General features: G+C 36.2%; 1 protein-coding gene across 6 annotated transcripts in view; it reads right to left on the minus strand.

The window, feature by feature from the left end:
- Nucleotides 1–21,160, minus strand: part of RUNDC3B (RUN domain containing 3B) — a 124,779-nt gene extending 103,619 nt beyond the window's left edge. For 2 of the 6 annotated variants that reach the window (XM_074340689.2, XM_074340687.2), the window contains exon 1: nucleotides 20,614–21,159. In XM_074340689.2, the coding sequence (XP_074196790.2) occupies nucleotides 20,614–20,741 (128 nt within the window). In that variant the 5' untranslated portion in view covers nucleotides 20,742–21,159. Of the gene's footprint in view, nucleotides 1–20,613 lie in introns of all 6 variants that reach the window. The other 4 variants (XM_074340690.2, XM_074340688.2, XM_088797778.1 and 1 more) reach the window with 3 other exon arrangements.
- Nucleotides 21,161–27,468: the final 6,308 nt, after the last annotated feature.

The following is a 27,468-nucleotide window of genomic DNA, read 5'->3' on the forward strand; positions in this document are numbered from 1 at the left end:
TTATAACTCCATTTATGTTCAATTTACTTCATGTTACCATTTTCTGTTTCGTTGCCATATTTATTTTCATCTTTGTTGGCCTGAAATTTGCTCTTTCAGTAATCTATTTTTGTGAAACGTGGGCTTATCACCAGGAGGCAAAAAGGCAACACAAGTACAGGCTTCGGTTTCTATGCATGATCTAGTAACAGGTGCATAGCGACCAATCCTAGACACACTTTAAGAAGTGATGTGACTGGCCATTGATCATGTCCTGCATTTGTTATTTACATACAGTGATCTAAGGGCTAAAGAGCTAGCAGCAAAATTTTATTTTATGCAATTACAGTTAATATATGGTGATATTCAAACTGGAACCATATTATTGTGAGACTGGTATTTAACTAAATTGTGGTAACTGAAATTAGTGCATATTGGAACTGTGCAAAGTGATGACTGCTTTATTTATTTATTTACTTATTTCAAAATAAATCCATTACATGTTAGCATAAATAATATATTTTTATGAAAATTATATTTTACACAGCCACAAAAATTGGCAAGAGTAGCATTGTTTTACAACTTTGCAAATATCACTGTTGTTTTTAATAGAAAATAACTAGATTCTCATATCAGCTTTTACATTCAATCTATTCTAATATTATATACCACGTAGTCTCTGAAAAACTTCAATGTATACTTGGTAAAGGATGGAAACCAAAAAAGCAAACCATGTCTTAGAAAGGTTAAGAAAATAATTTCAACCTTCTGAACCTCTAAAAGGTCTGGGTCCCAGAGTACACTTTGAGAACTACTACCCTAAGGCACTCTTTGTATGCAATGAAATAACTTTTATCCTATTCAACTAGAATGACAGGAATTACGTATCCTTCAGAGAATTAAGAAAATAATTACTCAAATAATTTTCAGTCTTCTTTGGTTCAGACAAATAGCACTGACTGAGAAAGGCTGAGTTAGTACTACATAATTGAACATTAACCTATCTGCCAACAGCAACTGGAGCTCAATGAAAGAAGCTATTATGTAAAAGAAAGGAAGAAAAAAAGAACGTCTAGAAAGTAACACCCATGAAGTTAATCTCCTGTACCTAAAACACAGTTAAGTTAGATAGACACAGGGTGGAATGCATGAGTAAATTAATAGAAACAAAAAAAGTAAACAGAAACCAGATTAAAAAGGGATTTTTTAAAATCTCATTTAAACTCAGTTTTGTTTCATATGTCCATTTCATTGACAATACACAAGAAAAATGCTGCACACAATACACAATAGCCAAGATATGGAAACAACCGAAATGCTCATCAGTAGATGACTGGATTAAGAAACTGTGGTACATTTATACAATGGAGTATTACGCAGCCATACAGAAGAAATAAATCTTACCATTTGCAACAACATGGATGGACCTAGAGAACATTATGTTAAGTAAAATAAGTCAGAGAGAGAAATACTAATACCATATGATCTCACTTATATTTGGAATCTAAAGAAAAGAATAAGTGAATGAACTAATCAGAAACAGTTTTGGAGACATAGAGGAAAAACTGAGGGTTGCTAGATGGGCGGGAGGGGGAGTTGAGGATAAGGGGGAAAGTGAGGGCATTAGAAAACAGTTGGTAACCGCAAGATGGCCATGGGGTTTTGAAAATTAATTTGGGGAATGTAACCAATAATGTTGTAAAGATTTTGTAGGGTATCCGATGGACACTTGTCCCATTTGGGAGACCACCTCAGGGATGATGTAGATGCCTGATCACTGCACTGTACACCTGAAGCTGAACAATAATGAATGCCAACTATAATTTTATGTGTGTGTGTATATATACATATACATATACATATATATATATATATATATATATGTATATATATATATATATATATATATATGTATATATATATATATATATATATATATATATATATATATATATATATGTATGTATATACTTACAAGAAGCAGAGTACAGCATTAGGAATAGAGACAGTGGAAATGTAATGGCTGTGTTCGATGTCAGAGGGATAGTGGATGGGGGGAGGGGGGTTCACACAGTGTGAGGGATATAAATGATAGATGTCTAAGTGAAAAATAAAACAAAATAAAATGTAACAAATTATGTTTTATATACAAAGAAAGTCAGTGTTTCTCAGGAGACATATATTGACATTTTATGGGTTACTTTATTAAGAACAAATATAAATGTGTAGATGTCTAAAAAAAGAATTTTAAATAAAATTTTTATAACTGCAAAAAAAAAGAAAAATGCTGCAAATACTCAGCAAACTTTTAATATGAATAAATAAGTATAACATTCTTATTCAGTACGAGTACAAAAATGGGAAGTGTTCATAAAATAACTTAAAAGCCAAAAACAGTCTCTACCTCTGCTTTTGACCTAAATGGAAAGAAACTTCTGAATGTCTGAATGTTTCTCTCTAATATTTATTAGGTAGAGTAGTACAGGCAAGTTTACACTGCAATCATATTCAAGGTAAGAGTAACCTACTGCTTTAGAAAATCACAGCATCTAAGATAGTAATGCACACTGGTGAAATAAACTGAAAATTGCATTTAAAGATAAAACTAACAAAGTGCTTATTTCATCAAAAGAGCTAGGTTAGAACTCAATAATCACCTGTAACAGCCTGGTAAGATTTTAGTCACTATTGTCCTTCAGGAATAATAGAAAATTACCTAACAAATGATTACTTTGTAAAATGTAATGGGAAGAAAAATCCATGCAGAGTAGTAGCATCCAGAGTCATATACAAATCAATCAGTAGTCAATAAATTACAAGTCTTCTTTTATCATGCTATTAGATTACATTCCTATAGAAGACATTATCTGCATGACAAAAATTTAACATGGTCAACCTCAGAGCACTAAATTACTTTTAATTCAATATCTGGCTAAAACCTAAAACAAAGGCAAAGTCCAAACATCCCAACGCATGTCATTACACACAATTTCAGTTATTTCCAGCATGAAGATATTTTAAGGGTGAAAAAGCATTTTAAATAATTTTGATTATATCAAAATTGATACTGAAGAAAAAGAATGTTTCCCAGCTGTTTCATCATTTGTATCCTGCTCTTCTCCTGCCATCATGAAGCAAAATTTTAGAAGGCAAATTAGTTCCTTAAGAGTCCATATTTTACTTGTAGATAGCCAAGTCTTCCCACTTAACACTTGTCTAGAATTAGGAAGCTAGCTCCACTATGCCATAATAAAGAGAATCTTTTCCTCCACGGCATAATAACTAGTTAAGATGTGCTATAAAAACAAATGCCGTAAAAAGAATTTTAATACATCTACAAAATATCACACAGATGCTGAGCTATTTCCTGATAATGATGACACGAATATTAGTCATCTATTTCTTGAAGAGGGCTGATTTTAAAATAATGAAATGACAATTTGATGAATGTCTAAAAATACCAAATCAAGTCTAAATAATAGCTTTTACATAAGAATTTTTAAACTCAAAAATTTACATAAAAGGGTCTTATAATTAAGTACAATTTTTTAAATGTCTCTGTCTTGAAAGATTCTCTTCCCCACCTTCAATGTCCAAACGATTTTTTTCTTTAGCTTAGAAATAAGAATGATTGTGACTAAAACCTTTAACCTAAGAAAGCATGAACTACCTTTTCCCTTTTGCCAATATACCAAGAAAATGAGATGGTTACCAAAACCATGTTAAAAAATTCTTCTTTATGCTTTATACTATAATGTATATATATTAAGTCAATATATATAATATATTAAGTGAATTAAATCAATATATAAAATCAATTCCCTCCACAGTTCATAGATTTATAACTTAATTGTAACTACAAATAATTAAAAAGCAAAATGTGACAAAGTCAAAAATAAAATTATTACTTTGTTAAATTTCTATACTCTTTATTGGAAAGAAACTATTTAAAAAGTGGAAATTCACCTTTAATATTTAATAATCTGTATTAGTAATATACACACATATGTTCACATATATACAGAGCAATCAAGTAGAAAAGAAATGTATTCCCATCTCTTTTCAACAACCTTAAATAATCTTAACCATTTATCAAATATACTTCAGAAAAAATAAATTTCATAAAAAACAGATTTTCTTATCTATACTGTTATATCCCATTACATGGAATTATATCTGAAGACAACTAAAGTACATAATTTATCTAGAATCATCACATTTCAAACCTAAAAGGGGTTCAGAAAAGTTACACTCATTCCTAAGAACAGTGATATTTTTAAATAAAATATAAGTATCCAAATTCTGAGATAGAACTATGTCCAATATTTCACACCAAATTTAAAGGATTTTTTAAAATATCATTATTACTAGTAGTCTTTAGCAAAGATATGGGGTAACTATCCCACATTAATATAATATCCATCATCAATAATCAACAAGGTGATGGCTGCCAAGAGTTAAGATACAATCCACCCCAAATATAAGGTAAAACAGTGACTATCGATGACAATGATCACAGTATGCAGATATCTGTTCATTGGAAAACTTATGTCTTTTCTTATATCTTATACTGGAAACCCCCAAAAAATCTTTTAAAATCAACAATTTGCTTTCTTTCAGGAAGTTTTATGCAAGTTAAGAATTCCCAATCATCATGTATTTTTCCCCTGTATTTTTAAAAATAATTCTGATCTATTTTATGAGAAAAAAATACTTTCCATATATCTTTTTAGCAGCATTCTATATATACTCTTGTCCATGGGCCAAATTCAACTAGACGCCTGTTTCTGTAAATAATTAATGGAACACAGGAAAAAAAGTCCCAAGCATCTTCTCTGGAATTTGCACCCTGAAACTCAAAAGTCTCTCTCATTATAGTGATTACCTTTTTAAAAAATTTTACTCAATGTAAAAATTAAAAGCAGAAAGAAATGTATCTTAAAATATTTTCCTCACCTGTTCTCTCAAAATTTCTTTTAAAAGAGAATTGTTAATCTAGGTACCTTAAGGATGAGATACTGTATTATTAACATCTTGTTTTGCTATGTTAGCAGATTGATGACAGCATCTTGCCCAAAACATGAAAAATAACACTGGAAGCACTATCTTATAAAAGAAAAAAGGAAACATTAAATAAAATTAAAAAAAAACAATGTATCCAAATATAGAAAGCTATCAAACCAATAAAACTTCCCATTTTAAAATAGATTAACTCGACTGATCTCATGTGAAAGCACTCTCAATTAAAATTATTTTAATAAAGAATAATTGAACAATACACTTGGATCACATATCCCTTTAGAATCTAACTGTTCTTTATCCAATGACATATGAAAATATTCAAGCAACATATTTTAACATAGGTAAACTATCCAGTAAACTAGATATTCAATGCAGCAGTATACAGCAATAGGAAGAACTGTCGTTTTGATATCAGAAGGCCATGAATTCACACCTGGCTCTGTTATTATCCATTCCTTCTCAATTACCTAGTTATTGTGAAGATTAAAGAAGATCGCATAAACTATTTAACACAGTGTTAGTTTATACAAAAATTACGTTTGCACATATTCCCTTTCTTTTCACAGCATCATCATTACACTTAACATCTAAGCACAGAAAAACAGAGGCAGGAATTTGGAGTGCCTGTATGTAAATTGATTTTTTTTAAGTAGCATAATGTACAGTGGTCATGGTTTATCAACACCAGAAATGCTAAGAAAACGAAGGTTCTCTGTTTCTGGTTCTGTGGCTCAAACACACACACACACACACACACACACACACACACACACACACACACACACACACTTCCACATGCACACAAACACAAACTAGATCCAGTTGACCTCTCATAGACACTCAAGGCGGCATAGTGTAACAGGAAAAGCACAGGTTTTGAAATCAGATATATTTGGGTTTGAATTCTGGCAATGTTAGCCTTAACTATAAAATAAATTTGATTTAAGTAAGAATTGTTCAAATTAGAATTTTCATTATGAGTCATAAACACTCAATTCGATATTTTTCCTCCAAAATGCATATTCTCTATGCATTATACAAGTTAAATAAATGTATTTTCTCCAGATGTTACACACAGATGTTTTGCGGGGGGTTTTAATTAAAATTTCTAAATTATATTTTTAATATTAATTTTGAGGCTACATCTAGAATATAACACAAGACTTGGTTTTATAATTGCAAATACTAAGAGAAATGTTAAAATTTCAAAATCAAACGTTAAATTTGAATATTTGGGGGTATCTGTTATCCTAGCCTCTTCTAAAGGCCATCACCATACTGAAGAAAATGGATAATGTCATTATATTTAGCGCAAACAAAAAGTGTGCAGTCCCTATATTTTAAAAATATTTTCAAAACAGTATGCATTTTAGGTATTTCACCTATTTTGTGAAGCACTAAGTCTATAAAATGAAAAATTAAAGTAGATTGCTTTGGGAAGGTAAATATAAAAAACATGTTTGTTAATTGTTTGGCCTTCACCCTTCATTTTTTAAACTCGAACACTGGAATAGACGAATTTTTATTTTTACATTTCCACATTAATTTCAATAGAATAACTCCATCCAAAAAAAGCAAATTTTACTGCTGAAGCTATTAGATGTTTAAAACTCGATCATTAGAAGTTAGTTATTTAGGGTGAGTTTGTAAAAATAAGTGAGGATGGTTCCTTAATTCAACTTTCAACTTTATTTTGGAAATGTCCACTGCTATTATTCTTCACTAGTTGTAGAGAATTACCACATTTATTAAACATGCCTACTACGTACTAGATTGTAGGAATAAACTGGATACTGAATAAACTATGATTCCTGTACTTGAGAAATTCACATTTTACTAGAAGACAAAAAAGATAGATTCCAGCACAGTGAGTACTGTATTTATTTGCATAACCTATTCCAGAAAAGACATGAGATTACTTATGGGGCATATAAAAAACAATCATAAATTAAAACTGAGATGGAAGATGAAAAATGTGGGAACAGACTTCCACTTCCAAGTAGGATGGACTACTGGTAGACCAATGTTCTCAGAGTACAATTACAAAATTTGGGGTGGGGCAGGGGGAAATACAGAAATCATATGTTTGAAGGCTGAAGATAGTTGCAGAAACACTAAGGATTAGGGAGGCTAAGACTCCAGAGAAAGGGGAAGCTCAAAAAAATGACTTGACTGCTACAGCTGCTTTTATTCAGGAGTGTCTGCCAATTTTGAATGCTGGCAGGATCTGGCTCCCTCGGTAGGCTGCTAGTAGGGGACAGAAAAATCAAGAAAGCTTTTGAAGAAGATTTGGGAAGGCCTCAAATACAGAATGACTTCCTCTTCACCAGAAGAATAAAATCCTAATCAGAATAAAGCATTTGGTAGTTTCCGAAGACAAAATAATAATTCAGGACTACTAGAGAAAGGGTGCTGGAAAAGATGACAAACCTAGGCTGAAAATTCTGGAATGCCACGGGCAACCTAAAAACTGACCAAGACCTACCAGGTTTGAAATTCAGCCTAGATTCAGCACAATCCCTGACTGTAACCAGTCACTACTGTGTATCTTAGAAGAAGATTAACATTAGTAAAGGAAAGCGAGCACTACCCTATACCATAGGCCATGGGCACTAGTGTGCTCTTGGGCATTTTTCTCAAATCGGAGGGTACATTGCACCCATTTCCTCCACACTGTGGTCTCTTTCTGCTGTATGTTATATTCTGATGGACACTTTTGACACACAATGGTCAACAAAAGGGTGAGTATAATAGTACGGAAAGAACAACAGAAGTGCTAAAGAAAAATTTAATACATATTATCTGGCATTCAATAAAAATTAATCTAGACGTGCCAAAAGATAAAACTACATGACGAATGAGAGAGGGAGAAGGGAAACAGACAATAAAACAGGTATAAAGATAACCCAAATAGTCTAAATAAATGAGAACTTTAAAAGTAACTGATTATGTTCAAGAGAATAGAGAGAAAGATGGATGTAGATAAAAAAGATAGGTGTTTTACTCAGAGGATTAGAGTCTATTAAAAAAAGAACCAAATAGAAATTTTAGAAATATCTGAAATTAAAAACTCAGTTGATGGTTAAACAGTAGATGAGAAACAGCAGAAGACATGATTAATGAGCAGGAACAGAAGTCAACAGAAAATATACAAAATGAAGCATAGAGAGAAAAAAAGAATGAAAATACAGAAAAGAATACAAGTCACATAGGGTCTGATAAAGCTCAACATACATGGAGTTGGACTGTAAGAATATAGTAGATACAATTTTTCCAAAACTGATGGAAGAGCAATGGAAAGGGTAAATATGTGGGTAAATAAAATTCGTATTGCCTGAATATCAAGTAAAATACAGTAATAAAATAATCTCGTGGAATTTAAAATACATGTAGATTTTAAAAGCATGTTTTAGAATGAGGGGGAATAAATGGTTCTAGCATTTATTCTTGCAAAGCAGTAAAAGCTAATTTGCATTAAACTGTAATAAATCAAGGATAACTACCAAAAGGATAGAAATTATATATATATATATATATATATATATATATATATATATATATATATGTGTGTGTATATATATACATATATGTGTGTGTGTATGTATATACACATACATACACATATACACACACACATATACACAAAAGAATATATGACTACTAACAAATTCATAGAAAGAAAAACTGGAATAGTGGAATAAATTGAATAAAAAACACTTTACTGATATGTATAAGAAAGCAAAATAAGAGAAAAAAGTGAACATAAAACAAATAGTAAAATAGTAGCTACAAACACAAATATAATGACATTAAATACAAATTGGCTAAATACATAAAAACTAGATAAAATGCAAAATTCAACTGTATCCTGCCTATAAGAGACACTTTAAATTTAAGCACCCAGAAAGACTGAAAGCTAAAAATGGAAAAAAACATATCATTCAAATATTAACTAAAAGAAAGCAGTTTTAACTACTACTGTGTTTCTCCGAAAGTAAGCACCCATTAAGATCCTCAGACAGACGGACGCATTTAGTACGTCACGACAATGTTCCAGAAGATGACATGACTGTATTTGAGTTAGTGTAGATTGTTGTACATGAAAAAAATAGGACACCCCCTGAAAATAAGCTCTAATACATCTTTTGGAGCAAAAATTAATATAAGACCCGGTCTTATTTTGAGGAAAACACGGTATATTAATAGCAAACAAAAATAGACTTAAATCTTCTAACCTGGTCAGATACCTTATCTGTACATATATACAATGGAATATCACCTGGCCAGAAGAACAGATGAAATACTGTGATTTGCAACAACATGGATGGATCTTCAGATTATCATGCTAAGCGAAATAAATCAGACAGAAAAAGTGGAGAACCATATGACTTCACTCCAATGTAGGATATAAAACTGAAAGCAACAAGCAAACAAGACAAAGAACAAAAACTCATCGACACAGACAAGTTTAGTGGCTACCAGAGGGGAAGGGGGAAAGAGGGTGGTAGAAGAGAGAAAAGGGGGTCAAATATATATGGTGACGGGAAGAGAACTGACTCTGGGTGGTGAACACACAATGCAATATATAGATGATGTATTATAAAAATGTACATTTGAAACCATACTTTTACTTATCAATGTCATCCCAATATTTTTAATAATTTTTTAAATCTAACAGGAAAAGAACAACATACTTTAAAGCAGTAACAGTATTAAAAGACATTTTATGATGACAATGGAATCAAGCCACTAGGAAGAAATCACAATTCTAAATCTGCACACACCTAGTAATAAAGCAACAAAATATTTACAGAAAAAAATAGAACTAAAAGGAGAAATAGACAAATCTACAATCATAGACTTTAACACATCTCTCTCAATACCAGATGGACTATTCATCCAAAAAACTAATAAGGGATTGCACTAACTAAACTCGTGCACTGCTGGTGGGATTGCAGACTGGTGCAGCCACTATGGAAATCAATATAGAGGTATCTCAAAAAACTGGAAATGGAACTACCTTATGACCCAACAATTCCACTCTTAGGTGTCAATCCAGAGAAATCCGAAACACTAGTTCGAAAAAATTTATGTACCCCTATGTTTACTGCAGCTACTCACAATAGCCACGACATGGAAACAACCGAAATGCCCATCAGATGACTGGATTAAGAAACTGTGATACATTTATACAACGGAGTATTACTCAGCCATAAAGAAGAATGAAATATTACCATATGGATGGATCTAGAGCACATTACGCTAAGTGAAATAAGTCAGACGGAGAAAGACAAAAACCATTATGATCTCACTTATATGTGGAATCTAAAGACTAGAATAAATAAACAATCAGAAACAGTCTCAGAGATATGGAGAAATAACTGAGCGTTGCTAGAGGGAGGGTGGTGGAGATGAGGGAGAAGGTGAGGGGATTAGAAAGTAAGATTGGTAACCACAAAGACTGCTACAGGGATAGGAAAGACAGTTTGGGGAATATAATCAATAATGTTGTAAAGATTTTGTAGGGTATTTGATGGACACTTGTCTTACTAGGGAGACCACTTCATGGACGGTGTAGATGCCTGACCGCTGCGCTGTATACCTGAAGCTGAAGCTGAATAACAATGAATGTCAACTATAATTTAGTACACATACACACACACACACACACACACACACACACACACACACACATATTTACAGGATGTGGAGTACAGCATAAGAAATAGAGTCAATGAACTGTAACAGCTATGTACAATGTCAGAGGAGTAGTAAATTGGGGCAAGGGGGTTATCACTTTGTGAGGGGTATAAATGTCTAACTATTACATTGTTTTGTACACCTGAAACTAATAATAATAAGAAAACTTCCTTTCAAAAAAAAAAAACTAGTAAGGATACGTATAGAAGATATGAACAGCACAATTAACATACTAGATCTAATTGGCATATGTAGAACATGCAATCAATAGTGACAGAATATATATTCTTTTCAAATGCACATGAAATATTTATCAAAATTAACCATATGCTGCATCATAAAGCAAACATAAAATTTCAAATGTTTAAAACCTTTCAGAATATGTCCTCTGCACAGTGGAATTAAGTTAGAAATCAATAAGTACAAACAGAAAATCCTCAACTGTTTGAAAGTTAAACAATGCCTTTTGAAATAATCCATGAGGAGTTAAAGAAGAAATCCTAACAGAAATTAGAAAACATTTAAAACTAATAATGAAGGCACAACATTTAAAATCTTGTTTGCTATCCCAAAGCGGTACCAAACAAGGGAATCTGTAACCTTAAAATGCATACTCATATCTTAGAAGAAAGGCTGGAAAACAATGATCTAAATTCCCATCTCAAGAAATTAGAAACAGAACAGGAACTTAAAACTGAAGGAAACTGGCAGGAAGGAAATAACAAAGAAGAGAAATCAATGAATTAAGAAACAAATGTACAACAGAGAAAATTAACAAAGCCAAAGATTGTTTCTTTGAAAACATTAATAAAATTCATAAACTCTGAGCAAGGAAAAAACAGATAACCAATATCAGGAGAGAAAAATGGAAAATGATTCCAGATTTTTTAAACTATAAAAATATTAATACTAAAACTAAGTAAAGCCTTTATCCATTCATCTATTGAAGGACACTTTGGTTGTTTCCATGTCTTGGCCACCGTAAATAAAGCTGCAATGAACATCGGAACACATATGTCTTTGTGGATAAATTTTTTCAGATTATTTGGGTAGATACCCAGGAGAGGGATTGCTGGGTCATATGGTAATTCTATTTTTAATTTTTTGAGGAACCTCCACACTGCTTTCCATAGCGGCTGCACCAATCTGCATTCCCACCAACAGTGTATGAGGGTTCCTTTTTCTCCACAGCCTCTCCAACACTTGTTATTATTTGTTTTGTTGATGACAATTGTCACCCCAATAAATTTTAGTTTAAAAAAAGTGAATAAAAAAAAGGAAAACGAAAAGCCTTAAGTTTAATGTCTTATTAAAGTATAGTTTAACATACAACATTAGTTTCTGGTGTATAACCCAGTGATTTGACATTTACATACCTTATGATGTGACCACTAATTCTAGTAGCCAACTGTCACCATACAAAGTTATTATAATATTATTGACTATATTCCCTGTGCTGTACATTACATTTCTGTGACATTTATTTTATAGCTGGAAATCTGTCTCTCTTATTCCGCTTCACTTTTTTCACCCACATAAATGAAATGGGTGCATTCCTTGAACAACTTGCTGAAATCTATACAAGAAGAAACAGGAAGTCTGAATTGTTCAGTATCTATTAAATAAATTAAATACTTTACTAAAAACCTTTTCACAAAGACAATTTGCAGTTTAGATTTCTTCCCTGATGAATTCTTCTAAAAGTTTAAGAAAGAAATAATACTAATCTTACACAAACTATTCTACAGAATAGAATAAAAGAACATTTCTCAACTTGCTTTATAAAGTCAGATAATCTTAATGACAAAACTAGACAAGGACACTGTAAGAAAGAACAATTACAGGTCAATCCCTTCCATGAACAAATAGGCAAAAATCCCAAATAGAATATTTACATAAAGATATGTAAAAAAGATGGTAATAGACCGCAACCGAGTGTTTATTCCAGAGTGTTTTAGGACTCAAAACTCAATCAATATAATTCACTACATAAACAGAAAAAAAGGGAGAGAAATCATATGTTCACCTTGATAGACAGAAAAAGTATTTGCTAATATTGTATTCACAGGATGTAGAGCAACTGGAACTCTTATTTATTGCTTACTAGTATGCAAATCGGACAACTTGTTCGGAAAACTGTTGTATCTACAGAAGCTGAACATATGCATGCCATATGATCCAGCAAGTCCACTCCTAGTTATATACCTTACAGAAATATGTATATATACTCACCAAAACACATATTCATGAACATTCAATTAATAATAGTCAAAAAATGAAAACAACTCAAATGTCCACCAGGTAGAACGGATAAAGTGTGGTATATTCATACAATGGAATAATACACAGCAGGGAAAGTAAACTACAGCTATGTGCAACAAAAAGGATGAATCTTACAATGTTGAGCAAAATAAGCTCAACAGAAAAAGGTACATACTGTATTATTCCATAAAATTCAGAAAGAAACAAAACTAAACCATGGTGTTCAAGCCAGGATAGTAGTTACCCTCAATAGGAGTAGTAACTAGAAGAAAGCAAGGAAGAGGGTTCTGGGAATTTGGATAATGTTCTTTTATTATAACTATTATTACAGCCTAAGGACTTACCTTAAAACTGGAATTTTGTACCTGTTAACCACCTTCACCCTTTCACCCATTCTACACCCCCCACCTCCTCCTCTGGCAACTACCAATCTGCTCTGTTTCTATGAGTCCATCTTTTTGTTTGCTTTTTTAGATTCCATATATAAGTGAGATCATACAGCATTTGCTTTTCTCTGTCTGATTTATTTCATTTAGCATGTCTTCAAGGTCCATCCATGTAGTGGTAAATGGCAATACTTCCTTCATTTTATGGCTGAATAATATTTCATTGTGTATATATACTGCACAAAGAAAACTTTATCTAGTCATCCACCAATGGACACGTAGGTTGTTTCTATGTCTTGGCTATTGTAAATAATGCTGCAATGAAAGTGGAGGTGCAGATTATCTTTTTCAGATAATGAATATCCTTTCTTTGGGTAATGTTCTTTTTTTTTTTAAGGAAAGAACAGCTCACAGTGGCCCATGCGGGGATCGAACCAACAACCTTGGTGTTATTAGCATCACGTTCTAACCAACTGAGCTAACCGGCTATCCCTAATGTTCTTTTTCTTGACTTGGTGCAAGTTACAATGTTGTGTCCTCTTTGCAAAAAAACTCACTAAGCTGTACACTTACGCTATGCGCACTTTTCTATATGTATAAGTCAATAAAAATCTGTATGAAAAATAGAAGCAAAGTGTAGCTAGAAATAAGGCTAAATACATTACTAGGATTATCTACAGATGTTTTAGATGTTGGCCACAGGTTTAACACTAAGATTTCTAACAGCTGTATGAGAAAAATGTCAGTTACACATTCATTTGGGTCCAGTAACTATAAATAAATCAATTGCCTAGAGATAAAATTCTTCGCAGTAAGACAGGTATTTCTCATAGAAATCTTCACAAAAAAAGATACTTTTCCACATAACAAACAGTGTTCTTAACAGCAACTTCCAGAAGACCCTCTGTGATGGCTTCTTCTAATGACCCTCAATGTAGGCTAACGGAATCTTACCAACACACAACTGGGCAAAAGCAACTGGGAACAGGAGAGTGTAAGCAATGCAGGCTACATATCCAGCTACCCTCTCATAACTTGGACTGACCCAGACACATATTTTGTAAGCCTGTAAGACTGATGCAAGAGCGGGTAAGCTTCACACATTCCTCCTTGAATAGCTTATCTCAGTTAAGACTGAGCTCCTAATATTTATCCATCATCAGTAAAGTTAAGATAATACCTTCTAGTAAATGTGTGGGGGACAGCTATTCTCTGTTGTCAGTTGAACATGAACCCAGTTTAGCTAGGGGAAGAGACAATGACCTTCTGTGCATGCTGAGAAGCCCACCGAGGACCAGTAGCCAGAAAGATGATCATCCTAACTCCGTTGAGAACACCTACTATTAGACCTCTAAGAAGCCTTAGAAAACTGAACCTGCTTCAAAGAACATAACTAATGTTGATCAAAGTCCCATCTCAAAGTTCTACTACACAGAGCATGACTAAAAGAGCTTTAGTCAAAAATAGAATTCAATGTAGCCAAGGTATGAACAGTCTTATGAGACTGTTACGTTTTTTAAGAAGCTCAGTGTGCTAAAGCTCACACACTTAGATCAGGCCTCCGGGTGCCTTTTATTTTTTTAACACATGATAAATTTAGTTATCTGCTTTCCTAGTTCACAACCAATTATAATGAGCAAGCGAGGATGGGAAGCACAAAGCAAAAAGCTGCTAGAAATACTCTGAGTTGAAAGAAGTAACAGCTAACTTGGTAGGAAGAGACAGTAAATGCAAAAGCAGACTAAGAACTCCAAACACAATCTTTTGTGGCTACGCAGCAAAAAGCTGTATCTACCTCAAGAGTTTCCAAGGGCAGCCACTGCACAGGGCATATTCATAGAAACAGATCCAGACTAAAGTCAGCAACAAAGATTACATTATGCTATACAGAGTCTTTTTATAGAAGGTAGGGAAATGTGTAATCCTTTTTAAAAGCAATTCATCCAAAATATTTAAAATATTGTTTATTGTGCTTTAAATATGAACACTTAAATTATAAGCTTCCATTATACAGAAAACTACAATCCACAATAAATGCTGAGTAAAGCACTGTAGTTGATCAGGAAAATTTTAAGCTTCCCTCAAACACTAGTTACATGGAAAATATGAACACCTCATTCCCTGACTACACTGCAAAAATGAGGTGTTACTGTTATTTAAAATAACATTCAAGTTAGTAAATAATATCTTGATCTATAGAAAACTAAGAACTGTGCACATATTAGTAAAAGTACTTTTTTTAAAAAGAGTTTATTGGGGAAGGGGAACAGGACTTTATTGGGGAACAGTGTGTACTTCCAGGCCTTTTTTCCAAGTCAAGTTGTTGTCCTTTCAATCTTAGTTGTGGAGGGTGCAGCTCAGCTCCAGGTCCAATTGTCATTGCTAGTTGCAGGGGGCGCAGCCCACCATCCCTTGCGGGAGTTGAACTGGCAACTTTGTGGTTCAGAGCCCACTGGCCAATGTGGGAATCGAACCGGCAGCCTTCGGAGTTAGGAGCATGGAGCTCTAAACACCTGAGCCACTGGGCAGGCCCTAAAAGTACTTACTTTTGAAAATCATCACTCTACTTAGCTCACCACACTATCCTCTTAAATCACTCATTAGTCCTTTATCCCCAAGACAGGAAAATTATGACTTTGTGTGGGGAGTTTCTCAAAGTATTGATTTAAGAGTTTAACAAATGTTATTTTAAAATCTGTTTATGCATATATTCTTAAATATGTATATTTTAATACTTTTCTCATAAAATGTTAAGCCATAAAGAGAATTTAATTTTAATTCTTTGTCAACAGAACTAAAATCAAAGGAATATGAAAGTTGTTCAATAACCTATGAAGCTTAAAAATGACTAATACCTGATCTTCTATAGGTAAAAAAAATGTAGGTTTTAAAAAAAGCCTGAAGGACTTTAACAATTTAATTTTTCAAAGTTCTAAATGGCAGAGAATATTCAGGGAAAATACTAGTTGGTGCACAGAACTACAGTCAGTCTATGAATATTTTGGAGTTGAGCGTGTAATATTTAGAGGCCTCAAATGACCTACTTTCTCTCCACCACAATCTGTGAAAAATAAGACAAAATGGTCCTTATTTGCTAAGTATCATCCAAATGTTTTTTGTCTACAATATATATTAACTGAAAAAAGATGAAATAATTACATGCACAATCACAATGAACCTAAATTCAACTCAATTCAAACCAATCCAATCCAATTCCAGACTATGTTACCTAACCAAACAGCCCACTTCCAAAGTTCAAACTATATCATTATTGTTCTTGTATAATATGTTTTTAAACCTAAAAAAATGTGTAGTTATGTAATAAGGTTTTATACCTAAACTGAGATTATGCCTACGTTGTTTAAGGGGTAAGGTAAAGCATTGCTGTATAATAGACACACTAGAATGATAGTTGGGGCAGGGGCCGGGGGGGGGGGGGGGAGTTTGGTTTGGTTTGTTTTTGTAATGCTGTTCAATTTTTCCAGAACATCAGTAGAGAATCACAAAATGGAAGGCATAGTTCAAAATGTTTTTTACAGAGAAAAATGCACATGCTTCATCTAGCTACCATAAACATGTCTACCATTACCCTGTTCATATTTAGAAAAATTAAAAACCAAATATGAACACATTTTGCCTCGAGACTATTATAAGTTTAGGGCTGTTGTTGATCTAGCCTAAGGTCATTTTACAGGTGAGAAAACTGGAAAATGGGAAGGTTGCATGGCTTGTTAAAGGACACGCAACTATTCAATGAATGACAAAGTAAACTTAGAACTCAATTATATTTCTACTAAAACAACTTCCTCTCAATATAAATATCAAACTACCTCTGATTTGATATGTAAAAGTTAAAAAATAAATTCATTAAGAGACACAGGTGAGATACCCAGGGTTTTCTCTGCCTTTGAGAGGCAGAGAAAAGCGACAGAAATGCGTAAATATTGATTTGTTCATTTTGCTGAATTTGAGGTGGGACTACTTAAAACAGCCATTGGCTTACAATGACTTTTTTCCTAAAATCTTTTAGACAAAGCCTATCAAATAGATCCGATTACTGGACATGTTTGGTAATTTATAAGCACCATCAACTATTTGGACATAAAAAACACCCTTAGTAATATTATCCACATAAATAAATGCACAAGTTGAAATTTAAGCCAGCAATTGAAATTTATTTTAGCTACTATACTAAATTTGTTTAAACTGTAACTAAAGTCAGCACTTATATTCATTTCACAGTAGAAAAGAATAATTATGCAAATAAAAATACAGCTAACCCCGACAGCTGTCCACACAAATCACTGTGATGTGACTAAATTTCTTAGACATATGAGGTGGGATCAAAAGATACGGTGAATGTTCAAATAAAAAAAAATTATTACCGTAAAAGACACATTGCCATTAATCCCCCTCAAAATACTCCTCCTCACTTCAAACACAATTATCCCAGCATTCTTGCCACTTTATCAAGTAGTTCTGGAAGTCCTCTTTCATGAGTGTCCTTAGTTCATCCTCCATCATGACGCCACTCCGTGTCACACATTGCTTCTAGTATGGCAATTTCTGTCAAATAAAAACATTACAGTGTGTCCCAATCCACCTTATTCATCAGATCTGGCATTGTGAGACTTCTGGCTCTTCCCCAAAGTCAAAATGACCATGAAAGGTAAACATTTTGAATGGATTCAGGACATTGAGGCAGCCATGACAGCGCAACTAAAGACACTCATGAAAGAGGACTTCTAGAACTGCTTCACAAAGTGGCAACAACGATGGGATAAGTGTGTTCGAAGCAAGGAGTATTTTGAGGGAGATTGATGGCAATGTGTCTTTTACTGTAATATTTTTTTAATTAAACATTCACCGTAGTTTTTTTTATCACAGCTCATAGCTTAAAGTGTAATTTAAATACGATTGAGATACAAGTACCTTTCTTCTCTTCAACTGCCTCTGAAAAAGGAGCAAATGAACATTAAATGACCTAAAACCAATCATGACAAAAATGGAGAAGCAAAATTAACAATACCGATCACTGAATTTATTCTTTCAATAAACATTTACTGAGTGTCAAAAAAAGGGCTAGCCCGTTGGCTCAGGTGTTTGGAGAGCCATGTTCCTAAGCCAAAGTTGCTGGTTCGATTCCCAAATGGGCCAGTGAGCTGTGCTCTCTACAGCGTAGATTGTGAACAACAGCTCTCCCTGGAGCTGGGCTGCCGTGAGCAGCCGCAGGTTGGCATGAGCTGCTGTGGGCTTCTATGTGCTGCCACGGGAGCGCCAGTGGCCGGCAGCCATAGTGAGTGGCCGGCAGCTGGCGAGAGCTGCCCTGAGCTGCTGTAAGCAGCCAACTGTCAATCAACTGCCTCAGCTGGGGGGAGCGCAAAGCTCGTAATACCAGCATGGGCCAGGGAGCTGTGTCCTACACAACCAGACTGAGAAATAACGGCTTGAACCAGAGTGGGGAGGGGGAGGCGGAAGAAAGAGGGGAAAAAAAGACTGAACAAAAAGCAGACAAAGTTGCTGCCCGAAGATTTTTAACTCCGATGAAGCTTTTATGAAATACATTACCCCAAGAAAGCACTGTATATGTTGGAGTCTGCTTAAGACCATCCTCTTTTAAAAAACATATATTTTTTTAATTACATTTCTTGGGGTGATTAGTAAAATCACACAGATTTCAAGTGTACATTCCTATAATACATCATCTATCTATCACACTGTATGCTCACCACCCAGAGTCAGTTCTCCTTCCATCACCATATATTTGACCCCCTTTACCCTCTACTACCAGCCCTCCTGCCCCCTTACCCTCTGGTAACCACTAAACTATTGTCTGTGTCTACAAAACAAAACAAAATTTAATGTCTGTAAAATAAAGAAAATCAAACTTGCTTATTGTTCTATTTATCTAACTTAAAAAAAGATATGCTTAGATTAAAATTTTTTAACAGTCTATCTTCCTCAAAAGATTGTGTCCTAGACAACACTAATTGTAAATTAAACAGATTTCATATAATTTTACTGTTTATAACTCCAAGTGACATTAAAGTGAGCCAGGTCTTCCTCCTACAGTGTTTCCCCAAAAATAAGAACTAGCCAGACCATCAGCTCTAATGTGTTTTTTTTTGGAGCAAAAATTAATATACAGGTCTTAAATTAATTTTTGCTCCAAAAAAAACGCATTAGAGCTGATGGTCCGGCTAGATCTTATTTTCGGGGAAACACAGTAGATAGGTGAACATTTGTAATAGTCCAAGCTATAAACCACAAAAATTCCAAGTTATAGAGTATATAAATACTTGTATTCTGCTACAGATGCTAAACACATTTTACACAAGGAAAAAGAAAAAATACAGATATAAACCGTAAAGGAGGAAAAGGTTTTATCATTCTGTGATTCGATGGCTGATGATGAGGGATTTGACTAAACAAAGTACAGTAATTTTAAAACAAAGAAGTTCCTAAGAAATGGATGTCTAGGACTTCAATTTTTTTAATACCCAGAAATAAGACAAAGAAAATATATCAGCATGTTAATAGTAACTTATTTCTGAATACTAAGCTTATAGACAGTAACTATTCCATTTAGGTTTCTATATTTTCCAGAGTAAAGGAATACTACATTTATAATTAGTAAACGTTTAAGGAAAGGCAGACGTTGGAATAAAATCATTGGAAAGAAGACTAGGTATCCTCCACAGTTCCACTCTTAATAACAACTGCAGAAACAGCACTAGCATTGCAATTTAAAGTGGAAAGAAAACACACACACGCACACAGCTAGCATGCAGTAGGCACGCAATATTTGTGATATGAAAGGACTGAATATGTATGTAAACAAGCCAAAACAAAAACAGAATGCAGTTTGATTTTGAAGCAACACAGTAAACGATCACAGTAATGACTGCTTTCCCGAAAGGTGGCTGACAGCTAAACGTGCACTAAATAGAAGAGCTCTTCCTCCCTGTCCTCTTCTTTTACTCTGACACTGGACTGCACATTCAAAACAAACCCTCCCCCAGCCCCGCCCCAAGCCCTACGCTCCGCTGCTTCCAGCACCGAAAGTGCGGGGCCTAAGCAGTGCCCAGACCCCAGCCCCTCTCCGGCCGCTCGGGCCCGCGGACACGCCCGGGAAGAGGCTGCGGCGCACGACTAGAGCAGCGCATCTCCGGAACCCCCAGGGGCTTGAGCGCTCGCCCAAAGCCCTCCGCCCGCGACGCCGGCACCCCCCTCTCCTCACCGCGAGCGGCGGGCCCCGCCGTACCTGCACACAGTGATCAGGTTCCTCCTCTCCACCGCAGCATTGCGGGCGCTGAGGCTCTTCTTGCCGCCGCCGCCACCGCCGCCGCCGCCGCGGCTCCCGCTCAGGCCCCCCAGGCTCCGGGAGGCCATGGCGGGCTGACCCCCGCGCCCCTTTTGTCTCGTGCGACTCCGCTCACCCCACACACCTGCTTCCTGGGCTCTCGCTCGGTTTGCGACCGTAGGGGTGTGGGAGGGTCGTAGGGAAGGTGCGGGGACAGAGGAAGGGTTGTGGAAGACGGCGGGGGACTCACACCGGGGACTGACGGCTTGCGCTCCGCACCCGAGCTACACACACACACACACACACGTACACACAACTCACGCGCACACACCACCCCCTCGCCGTCGCGCGCGCCGCCGACGGCCGGGCGGCGCGTGCGGGTCGGCGTCCTGCGTTCCGATATTTCCCGCGGGACCTTGGCCGCCCGCGCGCGCGCGCGTGCTCGCCTACCCCGCACGCCCAACCACCCCGCACTCTGCAGCCATTCGCCGGCTCCCCACCGCGGTGAGGCCACAGGACTCGCGTGCGCAGCCCCGCCCTCCCTGTATCTATCAGGCCAAACCCGCCCCACCTGCAGCCAATCGTGTGGCGCAGGGGGCGAGGCCGGCGGCGCGAACCTTTAAAGCGACGTTTTCGAGCACCGCCCCGGCGCGTGGGCAGCTGTCAAGAGAGGGGCCTCCCGCTCGCCGCCTGCTTGAGGCTGGTGGTGGGCATGCAGGAGAGCCGCGCAGCTGTTTGCGCGGGGATTGTAGGATGCAGGGTCCTGGAGCGCTCCAAGAGGATTGCTGACCCTTGCTTGGAGCCCAGCTTTAATGGCTGGGATCTCTAGCTTTAACGGCAGATCATTGCCCCGGAAGCCGACTCCCACATTCTGTGGCTTGGGTAGCTACAGCGCCAGGAATGCAGCCGCGCGGGCTCCCGCACCCGACTCAGGGCCTGACACCCAGGAAGGGAGAAGGGTTCCTTTTGTCCTAACGCCCTCCCCTGGCCGGATAAACAGCGACAAATAGCCCAAGGAGGTAAACTGCCCGTAGATTATCCCTCTTGGGCCGTCTGGTGGTGGGATTTTTTGACCCTCTACGGATGGTCGCTCCTACCCTAGTCCCTAGCACCGCCTGCAGCAGGGACTGACCTCAGCCCACGTAAGCGGTGTGAGTGTCCAATCTTCCTTCTGCGGTGCTGGGCAGTGACCCCAGAATTGGGTGGGGGACGGTAAGCTTAGGGGCAGTTTGGCCTTGGCGAGGCCGGGATCTCTGAGAGAGGCCAGGAATGACGTCCTCGGTGTGCGTGTTCGGAACCTAGCGCCCACTTTCCAGAGCTTCTCCACCGCCCCGGCCTTACTAGCGGGAAGGTCGTGTTTTCGGCCCCGCGTTCTCTGGCACTCACCTAAATAGGCCAGTTCACCTCCCTTTGCATCAATATGACCAGATTTTAGAGTGAAATGCTTAATGACTACTATTCTTGTGGGGCCTACCTAGCACGGTGCTGTGTCCAGACAGGTTCGCAATGAATGTTCGTAACTTTAACTCGAAGTCACATTTTAGCATTATTTTACTGAAATTTTTGTTTTGGTGGCTTCAAAATCCATATAACTTCCAGCTCTGGTTTTGAAGTTTCTGTCGAAAAATGTTATAGAATATACAGATTAGTGCAGTGCAAAGTACTACGGAAAAGTACTATTAGAGACTGTTGAATGCTTTTAAAACATAGAGGTTTGTATAATAAAGCTGTAGATTACTAATTTCTGAGGTTGTAAAACTTTTTAAATCTCTGTTGAAAATCATCAGGGCAAAGGCTGAGCCCTTTTAGCTACTAATCACAGTGGAATAAAAATCTGTGTAGGAAAAAAACTATTTGTCTTTACTTATTTACTACAATAAATATCCACATATGAAAACTGTAAGAAAATAATTTAGACAGAGTTTAAGCTTTACCTTTCACTAATAAAAGGAGGGTTTTTTAGGTCAGTGAACTTGTTCCCAAACATTTCTTGTCTTCTTTTTGTTGACATGGAGGCCTGTAAGGAGTATTAACCTCCTGGAAGCTCCAATTTAACTTGCCTCTTATTGCTAACCCAAAAGATTGAATTCAGAAGTAGCCATCAGGAAACAGATACACTGGCTATGCAGATAGTCTCACTAAAATATTTGCACTGGCAGTGACAAATACTACTCAAATTGAAATTGTTGTTAAAACACAGATTAAAAGTGCATCGGGAAAAGAGTGGAAAGCGATCAATAATCAAGAAAATTCCTAGACACCTAGACTGGTTTGTCCTGGGGGAGGGAGAGAACACACATATGAAATACTTATCAAGAAGACAAACCGAATGGTCATGTCAAACAGAGAAAAGTGAGATGTCATTATTCTTAAAATTAGCTTTCTAGCCTCAAGTGTATTTTCATGTTATTTGTACTACGACTTAATATTTATAACAAGACTTAGTAAAACTCCATCTTAGGTAATAATGTTATTTTTCAAATCCTACATTTAGGGGGATTCAGTTGATATTGGTACTTGCTGAACAAGATTTTGCCTTAAAATAAACCTTTTTTTTTTTTTTTTTTGTATGTACAGTGTGTCATTAAACTGCCACAGGAGGGCCTTATTTAATCAAGCTTTTTCTTAATTATCCTGAGCAATATGTGCTGGGTCTCATTCTTTCTCCAGATTAGTAATCTGGAGATAATTATTCCAATACGAAGTATAATACTACTATAGAACCACATAAATTTTCATACTACTTTTTGAACTCCTTTAGCGGCATCTATTGCAATTCTTTATTTTATTAACTGGAGCATTTACACACAGGTTATTCAGAGATGTAAAACGACTCAATAAAAACAATGAGAACCATCAATGTCAAGTTTAACCTCTAAGAATTCTGTAGCACTGAATGGGCAGACCATACTCATTCACCATTTTCCCAGCCTCCTCTTTCTCCCCATCAAAAAAGACAAAATTACAACTGTAACATATAAATATCCTCAAATCTAAAATGCTATAAACCAGAGAGATTACCAAACCATTGTACATTTTAATCTCAAAGAAGTAAACTTTCTAAGTATACCCAAATCCAGCAGCCACACAGATAAGATTGACAAAATTTAAGACAATTTTTTTAAAACCCATGAAGCACGTTTCTCCATAAATAAAAGCATGAGAAAAATGACAGATTGAGAAAACATACTTGCAACTCATCATGGACAAAACGCTAATTTCCTTCATGTACATAGTACTTCTATAGCTCAATTAGTACTGTTTCAGTAGAATGATGAAGGTAGAAGCGAAGTAGGATAGAGAAAAATAGTCAGTGGGAAGTATCACACACCTCTTTTGTTTTTTAAAATTTATTTTTCAATTGCAGTTGACATACAATATGAATTTCAGGTGTATCACACACCACTTTTAAAAAGTTGTCGTGAAGGGGGAGAAAAAGGGAATGGCACAGGGGAACGTGGAGTAGAGGGATGTTGGTATTTTATTCTGATTGTTGTTACTATTCATGAAAGTGACTTTAGCACATTTTAAAGCTGATGGAATGAATTTACTGGGAGGGAAAGATTAGTAATGCAATAGAGGAAAAAATGATCAGAAGTGAAAATGCAGAAAAGCAATGGATGCAAGGCTCAGATGGATGGATTGAGCTTCGGTTAAAGGTAACAATTTACAATTGTAACCAGAAAGAAGGGTTGGAGTATGAGTGCAGATGTAAGTGTTTTTGAGTTTTTATTATTAGAATGTCAAGAAGATTCTCATCAGATAGCTTCTACTTTATCTGCAAGATGAAAGAATGTTACCAGCTGAGAGTTTTAAATAGTCCTTTTTTTCTTTTTTGTTATTAATTTCAGGTGTACAAAACAACATAAGTATTAGATATTTACACACCTCACAAAGTGATAACCCTAACAAGTCTACTATCCATCTGATGCTATACATAGCTATTACAATACCATTGACCAGATTCCCTATGCTGTACTTTACATCCTGTGAATATATATATATATATATATATATATATATATATATATATATATTACAGCTGACAGTCAATATTATTTTATATTAGTTTCAGGTGTGCAGTGGTTAGGCATTTATATAATTTATGAAGTGATCCTCCTGATAAGTCTAGTAGTATCCATCCGACACCATACATAGTTTTTATAACATTATTGATTATATCCTGCATACTGTATTTCACGTTTCACGTACCCATGACTATTTTGTGACTACCAATTTGTACTTCCTAGTCCCTTCACTGTTTTCACCCATCCCCCCGACTCCCTCCCATCTAGCAACCATCAGTTTGTGCTCTATGAGTCTATTTCTGTTTTCTTTGCTTGTTTATCCTGTTCTTTAGATTTCCATATATAAGTGAGATCATACAGTATTTGTCTTTCTAGGTGTGACTATTTCACTTAGCATAATATCCTCTAGGTCCATCCATGTTGTTGCAAATGGTAAGATTTCGTTCTTTTTTTATGGCAGAATAATCCTCCATTGTATAAATGTACCGCAATTTCTTTATCCAATAAACAGTTCTTCTTAAAATGTGTGGTAGAATAAGTTGACTAATGAAATTTACGACTCCTGGTCAGTGTTTGAGGACCCATTTGAGATTGGTGATGATGAATTTATGAGACATATCCCCCCTATTGTGTGACTGTGACATTGTTAGTATCTTAGCTAAGGCTGCAACACACACACACACACACACACACACACACACACACACAAATACCATAGTTTGGGTGGCTTAAACAACAGAGATTTATTTTCTCACAGTTCTAGAGGCTTGGAAGTCCAAGGGCAAGGTGCCAGCCAATTTGGTTCCTGGTGAAGACTTACTATCTGCCTTGTAGGTGGCCACCATCTCCTTGGGTGCTGTGACCTCTTCCTTGTGTGCAGTGGGTGGTGTAGAAGGATGGGAGAGAAAGTAAGCTCTCTAGTGTTCTTAGAAGGGCACTAATCCCATCATTAGGGCCCACCCTCATGACATCATCTAACCCTGATTACCTTTCAAAGGCTCCATCTCTGAATACCATCATATTGGGAGTCAGGGCTTCAATGTACGGATTTGGGGGGAATGCAAGCATTTGGTCCAGAGCAGTTAAACTGCTAGCATGCAGGTAATTAGAAAGATGTTGATTTCATTCAGGACTGAGATTTTTATGAGAGGATAAAAGGAAAAGACAAATATAACGAAATCTGGACTATAACAAAACTGTGATTCTAATACGATTTAAATTGGACATAAAGGGAAAGAAGAGAGGAGAGAAGTGATGTGTTGAGATAGAGAATAAGGATCAAAGGACTGGGTGATCTGTTGAGTACAAGAAGTAATCATAATGAAAATAGTTAAACAAGTAAGCCAAGAGAGGATATTGGAGATTGTGGTCATGGAGTAGTATGCTTGAATTAGCAATTTTGGAGTAAGAGCATTTACGAGTAATGACAAAATCTAAGGTTTGTAATCATGGTACTGTGTGGCAGTGGAGGGGTAGGGCTGGTAATGAAAGGAGGTAAAAAAAAAATCAGAAGTCAGAGTGTTGAGTGGCTGTTTATGTTGTGGTGAAGTCACCCAGAATTATGTCAGGATTTAGAAAACACAGTAGTTGCTGTGTTACCTTATCTTCAATAATTTAGGGAGCGAGAGATTAGTAGATGACGATTTACTGTCAAATTACCTAAACCTCAAGGATTGAGAGTAAACTTTGTCCGTTCGCTTGATTTTATTTTCTTTTTTACAAGAGGGTGGAGAAATAATGGTCTAGAAGTGGCAACAGAAATCAGGGAGAACACTACCTTCTGGCTCTGAGATATAAAAGGGATAAAAATATTTTAAAATGAAACACAAACATCTGTTTGGGAGTACAACAAGGGAAGCAGAGTCCACAGGGGAGATCTAGGTTTCCATTAAGGAAAGAGCGTGGAGGGACTACTCAGAAGAAGTGGAGGATATAAGGTAGTATTGGTCATAGAGCAACAGTACCAGAGGGCAACATGGAAGGGAATGGCAGACAAAGTAAAGGGCAAGGAAGCAAAACATGTTGGTACAATAAGGTATGGAGGGTGAAGCTGGCATTATAGGTTATGTTGAAGAGTACCTTGACAAGTTTCACAAATCGTTCTTTGTAAAAAAAAATTAAAAAATGAAAAAAAATAAGGCTTACTCTTTGGGCAAAAACTGATGAAAACAAGGTGGATTTGGTCTTACAATTTCTTTGAGGAGTACAATACAGGCCCTTAATTCAGAGAGCTTCTTTTTTTTCTCTTTTCTTTTTTTATCTTGGAGAGAGGTGTTAAAAGTTACAGACTCCAGACATTGCATAGATTCTATCATCAATTAATCTTCAAAGCCATTCTGTGAAATAGGGACTGTTATATTCTCGCACTTACAAACAAGGAAACAGAGACTTAGGTTAAGTAATTTGCAGAAAGTCACACAATAAGTCACAGAGCCAAGATTAAAATCTTGACCTATTAGATGCAAAATGGATTTATTAGATCCATTCTTTTTCCTAACATGTTTTCCTGCCTTTTTGAGAAAGTAACTCAAAGTGAATTTTAAACACGATACCTCCTGCTTTGCATACATAGTGCTTCGAAATCAAGGATTGTATGCAACGACCAGTTGCATCACTCAAGGAATATAGAGTCTCTAGAGCAGAGGTATCCGAACTGCGGCCTGCGGGCCAACTGCAGCCCACAATCCATTTTTAATTGGACTGCAGCAAATTCCAAAAACATATTTAGTTTACTTAAATAAACCAGGTGAGGCAATACGTACTTCACCTCGAGTGAGTGGCCCGGCTG

Source organism: Rhinolophus sinicus, chromosome 4, assembly GCF_057876585.1.
Source record: "Rhinolophus sinicus isolate RSI-liver-muscle chromosome 4, RSI-T2T, whole genome shotgun sequence".
Taxonomy (NCBI): domain Eukaryota; kingdom Metazoa; phylum Chordata; class Mammalia; order Chiroptera; family Rhinolophidae; genus Rhinolophus; species Rhinolophus sinicus.